The 19,885-nt window shown below is 39.4% G+C and overlaps 1 protein-coding gene across 17 annotated transcripts in view; it reads right to left on the bottom strand.

The window, feature by feature from the left end:
- Nucleotides 1–19,885, bottom strand: part of SOX6 (SRY-box transcription factor 6) — a 448,703-nt gene that overhangs the window by 276,612 nt on the left and 152,206 nt on the right. For 3 of the 17 annotated variants that reach the window (XM_053392330.1, XM_053392321.1, XM_053392303.1), the window contains exon 1: nucleotides 10,453–10,795. The exons of 12 other annotated variants lie outside the window; for them this stretch is intronic. In XM_053392330.1, coding sequence (XP_053248305.1) covers nucleotides 10,453–10,529 — 77 coding nt within the window. In that variant the 5' untranslated portion in view covers nucleotides 10,530–10,795. Of the gene's footprint in view, nucleotides 1–10,452; nucleotides 10,797–19,885 lie in introns of those variants that run through there. 2 more of the 17 variants (XM_053392340.1, XM_053392313.1) reach the window with 2 other exon arrangements.

Here is a 19,885-nt window from a genome sequence, read left to right on the forward strand (position 1 = left end):
CTGTTTGTTGTTTACTTCTGGTATCTCAGCATTTGGCTGTTTTTCAGTAAACTCATGTAAGGCTACAACCCATAGCTATGTCTACTCAGAAGTCCCATTAAATTCAATGGGTCTCACTTCTAGGTAAGCGGGAGTGTATTATAAAACAGGTATAATAAAAACAGCTATGAAAAAGGAAGAGTATTTACTATGTTTAGATATGTGATGTGCAAGGTGGGGAGAAGGGTGGGGAGAGAATTCTCTCATAACTAGAACTCAGGGCCATCCAATTAATCTGAAAGCTGGAAGATTCATGACAGACCAAAGAAAATAGTTCTCCACCTTCCACACTGTGCCCCCATCAAATTTACTTTATGCAACATTCAGACACCAAGTCCTGCTTTATTTTACTCTCCCTGTGCCCCTGGCATGGTTCCACCGGTTGAATGGTGGGGCCAGTCCTGAACAGTGTAGAATACATGAAGGTAAGTAGAAAGTGGGGTAGGAGTGATGTCATGCATAAATTGGGAGGCAGGGCGGTTTTTCAGGTCAGAACGCAACACCCGATGTGCTGAAGACTAGTGAAACACTGATCATACAACTCAGAACTCCAGAAGTTAATATTTTCTGCAGTTTATATTTAGTTGATAATATTCCTGTCACTTTATTTATACAGCCTAAGCTTGTTCTCTGGGCTGGAGCTCGTATGCCTCGGAATGCTTTGACTCATGAATTGTTTCTCCTGATAATGTTACATCATGTAACTACCTCTGTTTAAGTGGTTAGTATTAGCTTCTCTGTGCTGCCTGCCTTTAAAGTCGTATGACTCTGCCATGTGTCTCTGCATATCTGATTTCTTACTGACACGCACACAGATTGAGAGAAAGACAGACAGAGCCTTCAGCTAGAAATTTTCTAATTGGGAACAATAGTAAGGGTGCTGGCAACAGACTGAGCAACAGTCCTTGCTCTGCTTTTACTTGCTTCTTTGGCAGCCATTGTAACAAAACAGAAAGTATACATAAAAACTGTATAGACCATTAGTATTAAAAGGGGGGAGTCACAGTTAACCACTACTCTGAGTTCTAGGTAACATAAATAATCACCTGCCCTTGTTGAAGTGCTACCAAAAAAACCCAAAACCCTAAAAATCCTTGGATTGTTATATTTTGAGGCAATAGCCGAAAATAACTGCATTGTTTTATCCCTGGCATGTATGCCACCCTAGGCTCCTTTGGGAGGAAATGTGGGAAATAAATTTAATAAATAAATAAAACAGCTCTCAAGGAAACTCAACAGAACTGTTTTTGAAGAAAAGTAAACAAAAAAATCTTAAATTATGTGGGGTTGTGAAAGATATTTGAAATCCATATTTCTTCCAAATTTATCAGCTGAAGGTACCTTTATGTGCTTTGTCTCATCTACGTGGCTTTCAGGAGTGGAGTAAAGCTGAAGGGACAGACTGCATCACATTAAGACACAGTCAATGATAAAAATATATATATCATGCAAAGCACTTCTTTCTTCTTAGCAAAACACTTTTCTTGTCCAGTATCTTAAAAACTGATTCCCAGCACTTCATTCCACATCTCAGCAATACCTTTTGTTCCAGATCAGCAAATAAAGTGTCAATTTCAAGCATATCTGTAATCACTTTCTAGTAAAACACCAAATTAGTACCTTCGTCCAAAATGAAACAATGGGTGCTACAGTGCAGTTGCAGATTGTTAGTTTACTTTAAAGCCTACTATGCAAGCATGGTATTTCTGATTCAACAGAGGTTACACAAGCAACAAAGCAGTTAAATATAGGTGCCAAACCACACTGCCAGGAGCTCTTAGTACTGTGAGGCAGTGTTACCTGACACCTTGCTGAACGTAAAATTACTTGTTTCTGCAACTGAGGACAATCAAATTGTCACCTTCCATTGTAATAATGCACAACTGGTGATCAGCTAAGTGCAAACATAATTACCAGAAAGCTACTAAGAGAAAATGTAAATCTTTCTCAAGAATAAACACATCCGTCCAGCTATGCAAAGATGTCTTCATTTTAATGTCCAATAGCATGTGCAAATTCAGATGCTAGCAAATGAGGGGAGGGCATCGTAAGAATACTTTTGTGTTGCTATATTCGGACACTAAACCTTGTAGACAGCCTCCTACGGCTCAGGGGTAACATGTAGCATGGGCATCACAAAAGACACATTTAATGATAATGATTATAATTTTCTCTACCATCTATGTATGCTTACAGACTGTGATACAGAGCCAGGCCTGCCTGTTCCCATATCCCTCAATTGTCCGGTTTTTCATGCAAAGCACAGTGAGCATTTTGGGTGCCATGATCTCACCCCAAAAACTTTTTCTGGAGCTGCAATTTCATGTTGGTCACATGACTCGTGCAGCCCCAGAAGAGTGTGTCCTGGTTTTTCACACCCTCAAGGTGTTGGAAGATATGCTGTTCCCAAGCTCAGTAGACTAGAGGCAAAACCAGCACACACTAGAGCAGAACTTTCCAAACGTTTCATGTTGGTGAAAACTTTTTAGACATGCATCATTTTGCGACATAGTAATTAAGCTTTACCAGCAAACAGGAGGTTGAACAGCCCTGGGAGGAGCACGGGGAGCATTCGCGCAACACACAGTTTGAAAAGTTCTGCACTAGAGTGACATTGCCTTCTATCTGAGACCTTATTTCTAGCATTCAGCACTATCAAACTCCAAACTAAAACAACTTGCTGATTTGGTGGCCAAGCTCTGTAACAACAGTCCTGTATGAGCATTCTGTCTGCTTTCCTAGCACTCTCTCTCTCCGTGTGTGTGTTTGTGTGTGTACACACAGAGAGAGACACTCACTCACAACTGTACTCCTCTAGTGAAGCAGCCCTGACATATTAATGCCAACTGCTTGTAGCCCATACTGTGCGACTAACGAGGGTGCTGTACAATATTGCAAACTAAACAAGTCAAACATTAACTTTGACCAAGTAATTTCACCCAGGTCATTGTTGCCTAGTTTTGTTTTTGTTTGCTTAATTACTAGAATGCACATATGGATGTTTACTTCTCCAGATTAATATGTTGATCAACTGCACACATATGCAGGTTTTCAAAATACACTTTAACAATACAGTGGTATCTTGAAATAAAGGAAAACTCAGTACACTAAATATCTATGAGTCAACTTCAAAACACAGTAGGCTAGGCAGGCAAAGTTAACAGTGCCCGCCTTCATGTTGGAATTTGTGACTTGGGCTAAAACAGCCTTCAGTGAGTAATAAAAATAGCTCTGTGCCTCACATTTACTGAACCACACAACATGATATCTTACAGACATCCAGGACCATTCTTCCCTAGAGAGACTGAAGACTTTTACAGACCCTGCACCAGATTCACTAGTGAAATGTAATTACTGTTAAGAATAAAATATAAAACTTTCCTGAGTAGAAACTGACCTCCTGTATAAAACATGCAGTATATTAAATGGCATCTCTTTTAGACAACAAGGAACTTCCACCGGTAAAATGTGCACTGCTTAGTTGAAGAGGAAATTTGAGGGTTTCCTCACAATCTCACTTCCATTAATAAATGACATACTTCTCAGAACAACAAACAGATGGCATGTTTCTAACTGCCCTCAAGACATGCAAATAGAGGCAATAAGTAAATACACAAGTAGCATTAAAGCTGATATAAAAATACCCCCCCCCATTTCCCACAGTTATAAACAACACACACAACCTGACAATTAATCTCCCACTAAACAGAACATTAGTACATGGAAATGATCAGCGGTGGCTGGTGCTCATTGGGGCTTGTAAGGCAGAAGGCAAGGAGATGGACAGTAGATGAGGTCCTGCCCAATGATGGGCAGAGTGAACTAGTTCTATTTTTTTCTCCATCCTCCTCCCTGATCAGTTGTACAGGCGCAACACTATTTGGTTGTAATAAGGCAGACAGGTGAGAGATTGATGGGAACAGACTGAGGTTGGTGGGGTAATACCCTATTAGCCCTAATGGACCAGCTTCTACCAGAAATTGCTGCTGTGGCTTAGCAATACTTAGGAAATTTGATTTTTGCAAATTCTGATTAGTATGTGAATCCAAACTTAATAATCTACTAGTTTTTGGAACTCCTGAATATTCAGCTGCAGTTTGGGGCTCAAAAAATTATCAAAATACATTCAAGAATGCACATTCTGGGAGAACATACACTTAGAAATGCATATAGAGAGAAAATAGGTTTATAAAATATATATTTAATTGTGTGTTTATATGCAAGTTTTCCTGCAGATTCTTTTTTTAAAAAAAACCACACCTAACAACCTCTGATTCATGAGGAACTGTGATTGGAGAGAAGTGAAAATGACACAGACTAGAAATAGAGTGAGCTGCCAATTCCGACATTGCTCCAATACTGTCACCATATTTTAAATTTCTGAATAGTTACACATATCAATTGGTGCTAAGGCCAAATGTATGTTTTCACCTATGTGGTGAAGCACATAGCTGCAGCCACTCTGTCAGGACTTGCTTGCATGTGGCAAAGTATACAATCCTGAGAGAACTGTGCTGGCTAGCAATTTGGCTACCAAGCCAAATTTAAGGTGCTAGTGATGACTGCTGCATCTGCACCATACATTGAAAGCACATGGATTCCTATGAGGAATGAAATAATGCTGTGGGTGGGACCTTATAAAACCCCAAATAACTTGGGACCTAGAAATCTGAAGAACCATCTCCTCACATACAAACCTACTCATGTACTAAGATCCGAAAGTACAGCCCACCTGGTTGTCCTGCATTTAAGGGACATTCTTATCTTATGCAACAACCTGGGAGAGAGCTTACTTTGCAATGGGGCCCTGTCTACAGAACACCCTCTCTTCTGATGCTGACTCAGGTGAGCTTTTGACACCTGATAAAAACTCCCCTATCCCAGCAAGCTTTTGTGGGGGTTTTGACCATTACATTATATATATATCAGTAGTGATGTATGGAAGTGAGAGCTGGACCATAAAGAAGGCTGGTCGCCGAAGAATTGATGTTTTTGAATCATGGTGTTGGAGGAGACTCTTGAGAGTCCCATGGACTGCAAGAAGATCAAACCTATCCATTCTTAAGGAAATCAGCCCTGAGTGCTCACTGGAAGGACAGATCGTGAAGCTGAGGCTCCAATACTTTGGCCACCTCATGAGAAGAGAAGACTCCCTGGAAAAGACCCTGATGTTGGGAAAGATGGAGGGCACAAAGAGAAGGGGACGACAGAGGATGAGATGGTTGGACAGTGTTCTCGAAGCTACCAGCATGAGTTTGACCAAACTACGGGAGGCAGTGGAAGACAGGAGTGCCTGGCATGCTCTGGTCCATGGGGTCACGAAGAGTCGGACACAACTAAACGACTAAACAACAACATATATATTAAAGAATTAAAATAAATAATAACCGCAGCCTATTGGTCTCTGGACTGACTCAGTCTACAAAACAGGCAATGAAATGTTCCTGAGCAGGAAGAAGAGAGAGCTGCCTCTCTTACTGAACAGGGAGTGCAGCTAAGTGGGTGTGAGCTCCTGTCTGGGAGCCCACATGTTTGCATGGTCCCAGTAAGCCATAATTTGGCTTACCATCTTGTGCAAACCAGACAAGTGTATAGGACTGAACAAGCTAGAAACATAAGAATCATTTCAAAATGGCACACTGCCAGGAAGAACTGCCTTGTCCATATCATACTCCTGAAGGAGAGATGTGTGAAAATCTGTCCGACTGTCTACTTCTATTTTAATGCACATTCATGCAGCAAACATCATGTATAAAAACTCATTCATTACATTAAAAGCAAGATATTTCACAAGAGCACAGAGAATGTAGCTTTAAAATAATTTTCACCAGTAACACTTTTGAAGACAGGACTGTTCAAAATACATGCTTAACACTTGTTAATCCAATTTTCTGTTAATTCAAATTAACAAGCTCTGCATGTTAGTATTTTAAAGTTGGTTCTTCCTTATACAACAGAACACAACTGAAATGTTTCCTCATTGTGCCTGATGTGGTACATAAGAGCTGAAAATAAAATTGTTCTTTATTGCGGTTTTCATCTCTGACCTGATTTTTCCTATGTCTTTAGGATTCAACATATGATCTGTATTTGAAAGGAAAGAACTGTAGTTTCCCCAGTGTTGTCAATTTTTCACTTAGGGCTCTCTGTTGTAATAGTTTTTCCACTTGTGTTTACCATGAATAATTTATTATAGGAAAGTAAACAACATATAATATTCATTGTATGTTGATTACTTTGGCAGTCAAATTCTTATGGTTTATGAGCCATCTATCCATTTGCAAGAGATGTCTGCAGTGAAAAAGCATTGGGCTTTACTGCCTCCTTTTGAAATTTTGCTACCTAAATCATCATGACCACATGACTCGGTGCAATGGTTAATGGAGCAACCATGGGCTGTATCCGGTTGGTATCTGTCAGCTGACAGAAGGCTCTTCAGAACCTTCCATTTGCAGAACAGGAATTGATGTGATCTTCATCAGTTCCCTCTCTCTGAAGTCCTCCCACATCTGCTTCAGAAGGGCTAGTGGAGCCTTCAGAATAATGGAGGAGAATTCTATGGGGAGGAGTGGGGAAATCACTGTAGGTCATCTCAGTCCCTGTTCTCCTCATAGAAGGTCCTGCTGGATCAAAGGTTCCTTCCATCAGTAGAGAGACACCAAAGTCAATATGAAAAGCGTTCCCTGACGTCAGAAAGTTTGAAAACCACTGACTTGAGGCAGCATAAGACAAAGAGTCTACTGAAGGATAACTGCGGATACTATGAAACTTTGGTGATTTACAGAACCAAGTAACTTAAAATCTGTGGGTTGTATCCAATGTTGCATGAGTGAAAGCCAAGACCACACAATGGATTTCCCCCTTCCACCTGCTTCCCCCAGTACCCCTCAAAAAGCCTCTCCAGAGGATCAAGGGCCATTCTGAAATCACTCCAAATCAGATGGAGGACTCTTTTCACTACTGCAGCCCACTAAAACATATGCTAAAATGTTTGGTAGGTTCCCCAGTCCTTTGGATAAGTTTTTTATGGGGGGAGGGGCACAGGGGGGGAAAGGAAAGATCTGTTGTGTGAACGGCTACCTTCCCTTCATACAACGTTGTATACAAATCCTGAAACCCTATAAACAGTATTGGTCCACAGTAGGCAGAATTAAACCTAGGTTAGTTACATTACATAGTTATGAACTCAAGTAGTCAGAGCAATACGCATATTCTCACTTGGGACATCCATATGGTAAAATTTCCTCCCCTCTGAGCATGCCAAATCTAATCAACTGGTAAATTTGAAGTGGTCACATGCCCCCTATTTTTAGAATTAGAAAGCAGGCTCTATGGCTCCCACATCATCCTGCTGTACTTGATTTAGCACACTATTAAGCACCTACTTAATTTTTCTAAAATGACAACTCCTCCATTCAGAGGGATGGAGAGAGACAGAGAGACAGAGAAAGAGGTCTACAACTTGTTGTGGGAGGCAAGTAAGGCATTATAATTCTTCTTGTCTAAAAAACACTTTTTTATTCTGATTGCCCTATTTTATTTCTTTTGTAATATTTGTTGTTCTTTTTTTTACTCTTTTGAAACTACCCTATAAATTCTGATCAACCACTGAAGGATAAAATATAAATTTTATAAATGAACAAATGGCTCAAAAAGCACACTTTGGTCCATTACTGATATTTGGAGTGTCGCTAGAATCCATCAGAGACATAAATAAAATAATAAATAAATAAATATCAGGGGAAATTTATGACAGTGCCCTGTGAATGCCCAATGTGGATAAGGGAGACACACAGAGAAGTATTCATGGTGGGTGCTCTCCAGTTACCCAGCCTGAGCTTGGGACATTTTCCAAAAGCTATATCAAACATATTTAGCAATCAGTGATGAGAGCTGGGTTATTTTAGTTAGCCATTTGGCAGAGCAATCCTGTCGTATAGGCAAAGCAACTACCAGATTCACTGAACTGATGTTTCACTATGGTCAAAGCAGGAAATGGGGGTGGGGGGAGACAGCTTTATCCCTCACACTGACTGCAATGAAAGGGAATTGACTATGCCAGCCCTGGGGTACTCTCAATTCCATGGACATGTTGGGAATTGAGGGGGCTTTGCAACTGGCAGAGCCACACCTGCTCCCACAAACCTGGTTTTCTCTGGGACATCTACACAGCTGATACTTCCTACCTAGACACCGGTCTACTTCTGGCAGTGTGTCACCCCCGGATGGATCTCCTGCTACCCTAGTGGAGTGGAACTTATTCTGCTTTCTAAGGCATTTCATCTGGCTTTCTGGTAGGGCTTGAATTGCAAATTTATATATAATTGGCTTGATTAGAAAGCAACATGAACATAAGCCACCTGCACAGCCCTCTAAAGTTTTACATTACAATATTATTATATTATATTATATTATATTATATTATATTATATTATATTATATTATATTATATTATGCCATATATCTTCCTCCCATATTAACCCTCCAATCTGTATGTATATTACAACTTCTGTATTCTACTTGTGGAATGGGGGGGCAGGGTAATCACCAAAGCTTCTGCTCATACTGGTAGGATCACCAAAAGTATTGACTTGTAGCAAGATTTGGGAAGAAGAGAGTGCGTCAGCAGGTAGGATTCATATAGATTCAGCTTTTGCATTCAACATATGTATCATTATGCGTTTACCCCAACAAAGGGCCAAGTCTGACGTAGAAGTCAAATCAATATAGTTTTTTATTCCTATTAATTTTTGTTATTTTCTGTACTGGTCTTAGAGTAATTTCCAGACATATAGGAATAAAATTTTTCAATGCAACTATTACTGGCTACTTATCTCCCTTGTTTTAGAGAAGGGAAACAATTGCAATCAGGATGAGCAATAGAGTTGAGCAGGTTTCTTAGGTTGGTGGTTTACTGGAGTTTCTTTGTGGGTTTTGGTTGGGTTTTCCTCTTTCATCTTTCCTCATTCATTGACAATATTTAAATCAGCATCTTTTTAATGAATGAGCATATAAAAATAGCCAATTACCACTTTTTTGCCTATGAAATAGCACCCCTAGTCTATTTCATATATGGCTTCGTCCCCTGTTCTAGCAACTGCTCCAGGGGGAAAAGACCACACTTGCAAAACTATAATTTACAAGTTAAGACACAATGTCAGTGTGATCTGAAGCATGTCTACTCAGAAATAAGTCTAATTTAGTTCAGTACGGCTGACTCCCAGTGTGCACAGGGCTATAGCCTCTGTAACTGAACAATATATTTCCATTTTGGTACTTTTCTTTAAGGAAGCAAATTTTATAAATTCCACATACCTCTTCCTTTTAATCATTATCAAATTGCTTCATTCCACTACAAGTTCAATCACACCAAAAACAGAAGGTGATGCTGAAGAATATTTGTTGGCACTGAAGCAGCAAATTCCTGCAAAATGTGCCTGACTGCCCATGCAGATCATGACCAACATCAGTTAAACATAGCTGCTACCCTTAGCTCAAGTAAGGCTGCAATCCTAACCATACCTACTCAGAAGCAAGTCCAACTGAATTCAATGGGCTTACTCCTAGGTAGCTGACGGCAGGAGTGCAGCATAGCATATGAAATGTATGTTTACAAAACAAACCTATGAATGAAGGGTTGCTTGTAAAAATAAATTGCACTGACTAAATACTTTTTTAAAAAATCAAAAGTGATAATAGCATTTACAATGACAACTGCAAGGATTTTTTTTATTGATTACAATAAGCTATCAAGATTGTATATAACAGGAAGCCTAACAGCAAAATATAAGATTTCAGTTTTGAAATAACTCTTTTAACTCCATTTGGGGGGAAAATGATACTTTATATTTCATTTCATTTAATCTGTTCAGTATGAAATTCCAGGCTGCAGAACAGTCTTCTCTGAGTCTTTATATAAATAATATTAAGAGCTTGCTGGTAAATATTCAAAATGTACTAACTGAAAAATTTATGTTGCCATACTTACTATCAAGTAACAGAACACACTTCATTAAAAGGCAAAATATCACAAAAAGAAAATTGTTATATTTTTGCCTTTTAATGAAGCTCAAATAAGCTTAATTCCTTAATATTTCAGAATATTTCTTTTCACTTTTTGTTGTGATTCATTTAATACAATAGTTTTCCCAGTAAAATATTTGCAAGTGCTCTAAAGAGTTAAAAATTGAATGCTTTAGGGAGAGTTGCCATACCTCACAAAACTCCAAAATTAAAGGAAAGACTCTAAATACACTGTCTTCTCAAAACAAAATAGAACATACAAAGAAAGGTTATTGTCATTTCTAAAATGTTTAAGTTGAGTTGACAGTCCTGAGTCAGTTTAAGCAGCACTCAGAGAGTGATGGACAAAATAACAGCCACTAATAATAGACACACACATATAACACTCACACAGGATGGTTGTTCTTCCACTTCTCTGTCTTGCTGTCTCCTACCACCTCAGCCAGCACTTCAGAACTTGATGGCATAACACCTCTGACAACACCTCAGACACCTTCCCAGATCACAAAGAACCACTGTCAAGTGTCAGGAAATCACTTTGAATTAACCTCATCCAACTCTCAGGGTACCCCAGCTATCCATAAGGAGCGCAGCAGCAGCAGCAGCAGCAGCAGCAGCAGCAGCATCCAGTTCGTGGCACAAAGGACTGACAACTCTCTTCAGCGATTAAAGTTGATAAAGACATAAAAGCAAGTGGAAGACATAAAGGAATTGGGGGCCTGTTGGGAGACACAGAGTACCCCACATGCCTTCTGCCACTGCTGCTACAGTTAAGCAAACTTTACAGCCAGTCAAGCCATCATCCAATAGAGCCTATTTGCTGAGCAACAGTGGAGCTTTGTGGTTTGCCTCACAGTTGACAGTAAGTTATGAGCCCTTTGTGAGCACAGGGGAAGGAAAACAGAGATCGGAATTTGGCAGGAAAATATAATACAGAATTCTCCTGTCTATGGAACCTGAATTTTTGTGAAAACAATCAAGCATTGTTGAAAGAAAGAAAAGCAACTTTGACAGATGAAATATAGAGGGGCCCCTTTTAGGAAAACAGTAAACAAAGCACCATTCAGGCCAGGTCCATTCTGTCATTTATAAAGATAGGTTCTTCTGTGTGGTGAGAGTTTACAGCAGAGTTCAGATTCAACAAATCAAGTGTAAAATCTCCCACAGTCCACATTAAAAAAGCCAGCAAGGGAAGGACAGGAATGCCAACGAGAAAATATCACAAGTTTTTCTGTTTGAGAGGATACAATAAGGAGATGGGTGAAAAGAAGCTCTAAGAATAAAGTCTAAAAGACAAGCCAAAAAGCTAAACAATTGTTAATTATAAAAGAGCTAATTTTGTCCGAGACAGGAAAGAGCAGAACACTGGGGGTCACTGAATAGAAATATGAAAGGAAGGAGCCCATTCTCAAGCACAGTTCTTCAACAATGTCTTTATTTCTCTAGGCTGGACCTCATGAGATCATCATTGGCATGAAAGGCTCCACACACGCACACACACACGGGCTGGGGGGGGGGACTTGGTCTGGTACTACTATAGTTTGGACATCTGGAATGTCAGCACACAGTGCACTACTTTCTCCAAAGTATCTTTATTCCTCTTTCCAAAAATAGGCATCCTCGCCAGTTTTAGTCACTCAAACTGGAAAATGTACCGTTCAGAATGAAATGAAAAGCATTTTTGTTTCCTTATACTTCGGAACAAGTAATAAGATTTCTGTAGGGCCAAATTAAGGAAATGGTGTTTGACACATTGTAGCTATAGATTAACAGTGCCTACTCTTTCTACAGGGCTGGCAATTGTTTTGTGGTTATGACTGGTGCAAGTTTCAGGAATCAGTGGGGAATCTAAAAAACATGCAGAAGGGAGGGAAATTCAACTGTCTCAGTAATTGCTAATGCTCTAAATAGTAGAAAGAGACCACAAACCAGTGAAAGCCCAGTTAGAGTCAAATGACACATTACTTGCACATCATTTGGAAAACATGAACAAAAACTCCTTGGTTTTGTTACATCCAGCTAAAGTAACAGTCTTCATTGTGTGCTAATCTGGAGCCAAACCAAGCCACTCCTAAGCAAATAATGCTTGGTAGATGCAAAAAGAGAGAGAAGATTACCAATTTCTTTATTTAGACAACCAAAACTATTTATTTCACTGATGAAATCACATAATAACATCTGTGCTTTAAACAGCCCTTTAAAACAAAGCCCGCAAAATACAGAAGTGTGCCAATAGGTCAAGAATAATAAAAGCAAGCATGCATATGGATTCAATGCGGAAGATTTATTCAGCTTCAGTTAATGGTTTCTATAGAGATTGATGTCAATCTCTCTGGCCTTTCTTGTGTCAACAGTCAGTTACAACAGAGAAGATCATGGCTTTTGCCTTTGATTAGAAGAATCATCTTTCTGCAGTTTACTGAAGGTCACAGCATTTGCAACAAGTTCTCTCTTATTACAAGATCCTGTGTGTAATGTATACACTTGTGAAGCATACTGAAAAGAATTTATTTTATAAACATGGGTCAAAAAGGTTATTGAAGCTACAGTGAATTCCACCTTTTTCTTACTAACTTAGCTCTGTCTTTTGCACATTGCTCTAAAAATCTACGGAAACCTTCAAATGAGACTAATTAAGCTGTCAAAAGGTAACCGTGACACAGTACCACAATTTGTTAATACTACTGCCAACTTTCGGTATGACATGACAAGACAGTGAATCATGCCCTTGTCTGCCATTAAAGTGTATTAATAAAGACAGTTCTCAGTATTTAGGGCACGGAATATCACACACAGGCAGGTTCTTCCTCCCCCCACCCAAGAGGTTATTTACATTGCATATGGGCTTGTGAGGAAGCAAAGGAAAAGACAGGACGATACTGTATAGAACAATTGTTGCTGTCTAACATACTCACACACAAATAATGCTGGTTACAGAGACTTTCTATAAATATATGACAGATAAGTTTACAGAAATTCTCTGAAGACAACAGTCATAACAAGATACACATTGCTGCTGCTGTGACATCAGACTCCATTATTATCAACCTGGCACCTTGACACAAGAGAATCAGCAGCAGCAGAAGCTTGTAATGTAAACACTACTATTTGGCCATGCCTAATCTTGAGACTAATGTGATAGTACATGATACAGGAGCTGGTGAATGGTATGACCACAGGAGTACCATAATGTCTGAACAGGGAGAAATCAATCCCCATGCATTTCTTTTGATACATATTCTTGCATATACTTTCTAACAGATGAAACATATTGTAAGGAAATTTTAAAATTAAGTTCATCATTATGTTCCATTCTCCTATTTAGTCCTGCCTAGCAATCAGCCCCACTCAGTGGGGCCACATCAGGATTGTGAGCATTAATTGGAGCACCTTTCATATTACCTAAGGCCAGTGATTTGCAATGCATGAGATAGGTGTCCTTTGGGGATCTAGGGCAGGGTGCCCCATTGTATGGCAGGAGTCAGTATATGTGCAGAGCCCTCCTAACATTCAGTGAACACATATGAGCACAGTCCCTGATCATAGCAGGAATGGGCCCAAGCTCCACAGTTCTACAACCCTGCTCACACATATCTTCAACTTGTGTGGTGTCATTTGAACACACACCCCAGACCAATCAAATCAAATCAATTCAAATCATAACCTTACCACGATAGGCTTACCACTGGATTTTGTCCCTGTAAAAAGCAACAGCGGCATGCTGGATGGTTGCTACTTTGCCTCATTGGTGATGGGAGATGAAAGGAAGTCGGGGAGGGGGCAAAACAGAAGGAGGTGGAATATTTTTTTTTCTAAGGAACACTAAAAGGTTTAATAAAGATTGCAGAAAGTGTGCAGGTGCCCCCTGGATGGTTATACAGTGGTACCTCGGGTTACAAATGCTTCGGGTTACAAACTCTGCTAACCCGGAAGTAGTACCTCGAGTTACGAACTTTGCCCCAGGATGAGAACAGAAATTGTGCGCCAGCGGCCCAGCGGCAGCAGGAGGCCCCATTAGCAAAAGCGCACCTCAGGTTAAGAATGGTTTTGGGTTAAGAATGGACCTCCAGAACAAATTAAGTTCATAACCCAAGTTACCACTGTAAGAACATCAGACCAACAAAAATTCTACAACAGAATTCTAGTATACCAATAAATCAAAGAGTGGGAGACTAGGAAAAAGAGAGATAGTATACAAGCAGTTGAATTCTCTATACAGATACTGCCAGAACTAGAAATTCTCAATGCCTTATGCAAAGACAAAGTTGGGAGTTAAGCAATGCAATGCAACATATGAGATATTCTCCACATTGCACCCCCCTATATGGCTATCCAGATGTCAACTGTAAAACACATCCAAGTCTTACAGGAGAAATTTCAGCTAGGTGATTCATGCTTATCACACCACTGAAAATGAACACCATCTGAAAAGTGTGCTCGATATCCTTCTGGGCTCTTTTTCTGCTCCCATCCACATGAACTCCCACTCATCCTTCCATCATAAAGCACCCTCAAGTATAATAATGAATGGAATTCTCAGATTATTATTTTAGAGACTAAATGGATTCTCACTGTTTTTAATGGACACACAAAGAGGCTTTGTTGGGTATTTTGCAATTTATATAAACAGGCTTGGAAAGAGTCAGTGTTTGTTTTTTTGTAATTAGCTGCAGACATGTGTCAATTTATTTCTAGCAGCTTTTAAGTCCTAGCAGCGATATTTCTTTTAAAATATCTGGCTTATGTTTTATCTTCAAAACGAAGTGGCTTTGAGTGTGGAAATGTAAAACTAAACTTTGCCTAATACTTTTCCTCTCCGTGTTTCTACTTTTCCACTCCTTGTTTCCATTATTTAGCAAGGTGAACAATTTTTAAAAGGACCAGCATGGGATTGTTGCAGGGATAGCTTGATACCACATGTACTTTCCCTAGCAAGACAACTACTGAGTGAGTTATAGTTATAAACAATTGATACAGATCTTTATAGAGAGAGGGCACCTTTCTATTCACCACATGCTCCTCTTGCTAACTTATGAGCATACAAAAATGTATTGCATTTAAATTAGGGGTGACTTGCATCACTTTTGCAAGGATTCATTCATAAATCTGTTTTGCCCCATTTCTATATAAATCTGAAAGCTTTGTGTGTAATTTTAAAAACCATATTTGAACCTTCATGTTATTTCTGCACATATTTTTCAAAAAATATATGCATATGAAGGCACAAACATGAATTATTGTATATATTGAATATACATTTTGGTACTTGTTTTAGTTGAAAGCTGCATCACAAAATTCAGGGTAGTGTGGAAACCAAAGGATAACTGCATTCTGATCCATGTATTAGTTCAAATGAGGTTGATTTGCTTGAAAATGCAGACCAAACAAAGTTCCTGAGCATCCCTAATTTTTGTCATGCATTACGGTAATAGAACAAACCTATAAAAGCACCACAAATTTAAAAGAGTACAAAGAATATAGATACTTGAAACAAATGCATCATATTCTGTGACAACCAGCAAAAGAGCCACAGGTGTTTGGTGTCTTGCAACTTATTCTTCTGATGAGGCATGGGATTTCAGATCATAACATGGCAAGTCCAACTCATCTGGACATAAGCACTTATTGAAACAGGGGGAAAGACATTCAAAACTTTTACCAGCATGTAAAATAATAGTGAGCAAAACACCAACTTCCTCCAAATGTACCATTCCCATCATGAAATCTGCTCAGTGTCACTATACACCCACAAACACCAGTCTCTGTCTCTTATAATACATTTTCTAATCTTGTTCTCTGTGCCTTTGCGTTCTCAAACTGCTTTTACTATATGTGTCTTGGTGAAAATGTGTAGCTGTTTGCCTCGCCTTTATTTCTCTGCACATACAATATGGCAGTGAAGCATTGAATCACTAGATCATACTTTATTTTTATGATATATTATGCCTTTTGATGTCACGTTGACATCTAATTGATGTCATTTTTGCTTTTTTCGTCTTTGTTTTGTTTCAGAGTTCTAATAAAAAGAGGGTGTTTTTTTAAATAAAAAAGCCTTTCGTGCTGATGAGTTAGAGTACTGACAGACATGAGCATCTCTTTTATGATGTATTGCCAAATAATTGACTATACTTCTAGCTTCAGTTGAATGTATAGAAAGCCTCCAGTTTCTAGGCAGTTCTTTATATTTGCTGCATGGTGTAAGACTTCTGTAATTCAAGCATGCAACCTGAGCGGTACAATTTTATTTATCTAGAGATTAAAGATACAGAACATATTTCTTTAAAAAGGGCTTGACCCCCCCATCGACTGTCAAACACCAACTAGCCTTAAAGTGATGTAAAGGCACTGAACTCAACAAAACTGAAGGCCAACCCCCTGCTATTTCAATAGAGCTGTATCTTAATGCTTAGCTGTGATAAGGAATATCATAGCACAGAAGCATGCATCTAATCCCTAAATCAACAGAAAAATTCTAATAGATTTAGATGCACCCGAATAGGATCTTTAAAATATACTCCCATATAAGGCCAATGTGTGGGGTTTTTCTTAGATTTTGTAGGTATGTGAGTAAGTGGCACTCCACATGTCCCTAAAAAAGGAAATGGGGAAAATTGGTTACTACCACATCCAAATACCCCCTAATTCAGTTTAATGCATCAGAATATGGGAGACATATTTTGCACATTACTCTTGTCCCATGTGTTCCATGTACACATAAATCATCATCATCATACCTGTACTCAATATTTTACTGTTGTTCAAGTAAGGAGCCTATGTAGGGTTGCCACCCATCCCTAGAAAAACATGCTCATCCTTTTTTGGGGAGAAAAAGGTCCCCTGTCCTGTTTGGATTTCAAACAGGGCACATTTTTTCATATATTTGAGCTTATTCTCCTCCTCCTCCTCCTCCACAAATATAGGAAGGGAGACACTTGGCTTACTGGCAGTACATGTGAAAAGGATCTAGGAGTGTTAGTGGACCACAAGCTCAACAGTGTGAAGCAGCAGCAAAAAAGCTAATGCTACTCTAGGCTGCATCGACAGATGTATAGTGTCCAGATCAAAGGAACTAATAGTACCACTCTATTCTGCCTTGGTCAGTCCACACTTGGAATACTGTGTTCAGTTCTGGGCACCACAGTTTAAGAAGGATGTTGACAACCAAGATGATCAAGGGTCTGGAAACTAAGCCTTATGAGGAGTGCTTGAAGGAGCTGGGTATGTTTAGCCTGGAAAAGAGGAGACTGAGAGGAGATATGATAGCAATCTTCAAATATCTTAAGGGCTGTCACATGGAGGAAGGAGCATGCTTGTTTTCTCCTGCTCTGGAGGGTAGGACTTGAACCAATGGCTTCAAGTTGCAAGAAAGGAGATTCCAACTAAACATTCGGAAAAACTTTCTGCCAGTAAGAGCTATTCAGCAGTGGAACAGACTCCTATGAGAGGTGGTGGACTCTCCTTCCTTGGATGTCTTTAAACAGAGGTCATGGATGCTTTAGCTGAGATCCCTGCATTGCAGGGGTTGGACTAGATAACCCTTGGGGTCCCTTCCAACTCTAAGATTCTATGATTTTATGAAAAACACCCTAGCCCTTGCTACACGTCAGTTCTCCATCTCAGTCACCTCTGGGCATTGGTCATCAGCTCTCATTACTATCTGTCCATCTGCTGATAACATTCCCTTTTACATCACAGCTTTTATAACTTACAGTGTTCTGCTGCTACTATATATAATGAAGCATCACTTCCTCTTTATAAAAAATATCATTTTTAAAGTGAACTCTAGAAGTGTTGCTCTTTTGCCTCTCTCCCATGGCTCCCATTCTTACTGTATCATTTTCTCTTTTGCACTTAAGCCCACAAATTAAATCCAAAGCAAACAGCAAAGGCAAATATCTTTAGAAGACCAGACAAATATTTAAAAAGCACAAAAAGAGACTTTACTTCTATCGCTAGATCTTCCTCCAACTTTTGTTTGTCAGGCAGGTTTCTTCCTTGTTTCTGCACTTCTTTTTAAGAGAATGCCACACTTGCAATGGTATGTTTTATAATCTACACAAAGTGCATGAAGCTATAAACAATAGCAACTGGATAACAAAGGTTGCAAATTTATATTGGGCATTTTATTACTTAGTGGTAGAGAATGAGCTGACACTATAAAAGAGCCTGTTATCTGATAATCTAACGCAAACACACCTTCAAACAATGTAAAAGCTAAACATTAGATACTTATGACCAAAAGCAAACAATATTATAATCAAGACATCAGAGGTAAATGGCCAAAGTGGAAGAGTCGAGTCCAAGGGCACATTTGGATGGTTAAGCAAGTGTCACAGGTGCCACCCGCTTCTAGCCACTTCAATCTTCCAACCCTTGCATCACCTTCCAGAAAGGAAGAGTGAAAGTGAACACATATTCCCACTTCAATTCTCCAAGGGAGTTGGATAAAAGTTGGCTCCAGTAGAATTAATTTGAGCATTAAAAGTACAAAGAATCAAAAGAGGGAGTGGAAAAGAGCATCCTTCTTCCAATTTCTTCCCTCAGCCCCATGTATTTTTAATAGAGAAAAGGGTAACCACCCTTTCCACCTCATGATGAAGAGGGCAGTGAGGAAGGCTCAGGAGCTTCACGGTCACTAGGAGAAGACCTTAGGGATGCCACTACACCCATGGGTGCCATGTTGGTGACCCCGCCTTTCATAGTACAGTGGTACCTTGGGTTACAAACACTTTGGGTTACAGACTCCGCTATCCCAAAAGTAGTACCTTGGGTTAAGAACTTTGCCCCAGGATGAGAACAGAAATCGCACAGCGGTGGCACGGCAGCAGCGGGAAGCCCCATTAGTTAAAGTGGTACCTCAGGTTAAGAACGGACCTCTGGAACGAATTAAGTTCATAACTAGAGGTACTACTGTACAGACGATTGCATAATTAAACACACACACACACACACACACATATATGTTCTGTAAAGTGCAAGTATGAGAAATGTCTGTTGAAAATATTTTCTGTGAAACACACATACCCATGATGGGAAGCCAGCTTTGGAGACAATATGGCCAAGTGCTGGCCTCCATTGCTTCCATCAGCTGCATATATCAGCATAGAGAAAACTGTGCACATGGAGTGTGGGCACTCAGTATTGTTACATTCTTATTTAATTTGCTGTTACCACAAACTTCTTTAAAAGGGAGTAAGTTTTACTGCCACAAACATTGAGAAATAATGCCTTTTGTTTGTCACCCTTGGTGATTTAATTAGCAAGGAAATGGTGGTCTGGTCTTCCCACATATTGCTGCCATTTTTCTGTTAAGTTCTTATTTAATACATAAGACAGGGCTACTCATTTGTAGGCCCAGAACAAGAAGAGGCTGCATGTTGCACAACACGTTAACATACAACTGCATAGAACTACAAGGACAAGCTAAAGGGTGGGGTCTTAGCTCCAACCCATAATAAATGGAGACAATGTTTTATTCTGTCATTACTACAGATATCTGCACACATGTGATCCACAAAACTAACATTGGGTATATATTCCAAAAGGCAATATATTAGGACCAACCAAGATGCTCAGAAGTGGGGTAAGCTTCTGAGTTCTCCAGAATTGTTCATCAGGCAAGATATAACAATTGTAATTTTTAGAGATTCCTTTTATTATGGACAAACACAGCTCTCTGTACTTTTTATTGTGCATATATGTTCTACTGCACTACTGTAGTTCATTGCTGAGTGCAAACATAGGGCAAACTCTGATCTGTTTCCAATAGTGTGTAAAAAGCCCCTTTCCTGCTTTGTTTTCAAAAAGGCACAAGTCATAAATA

Source organism: Podarcis raffonei, chromosome 1, assembly GCF_027172205.1.
Source record: "Podarcis raffonei isolate rPodRaf1 chromosome 1, rPodRaf1.pri, whole genome shotgun sequence".
In the NCBI taxonomy this organism is placed as follows: domain Eukaryota; kingdom Metazoa; phylum Chordata; class Lepidosauria; order Squamata; family Lacertidae; genus Podarcis; species Podarcis raffonei.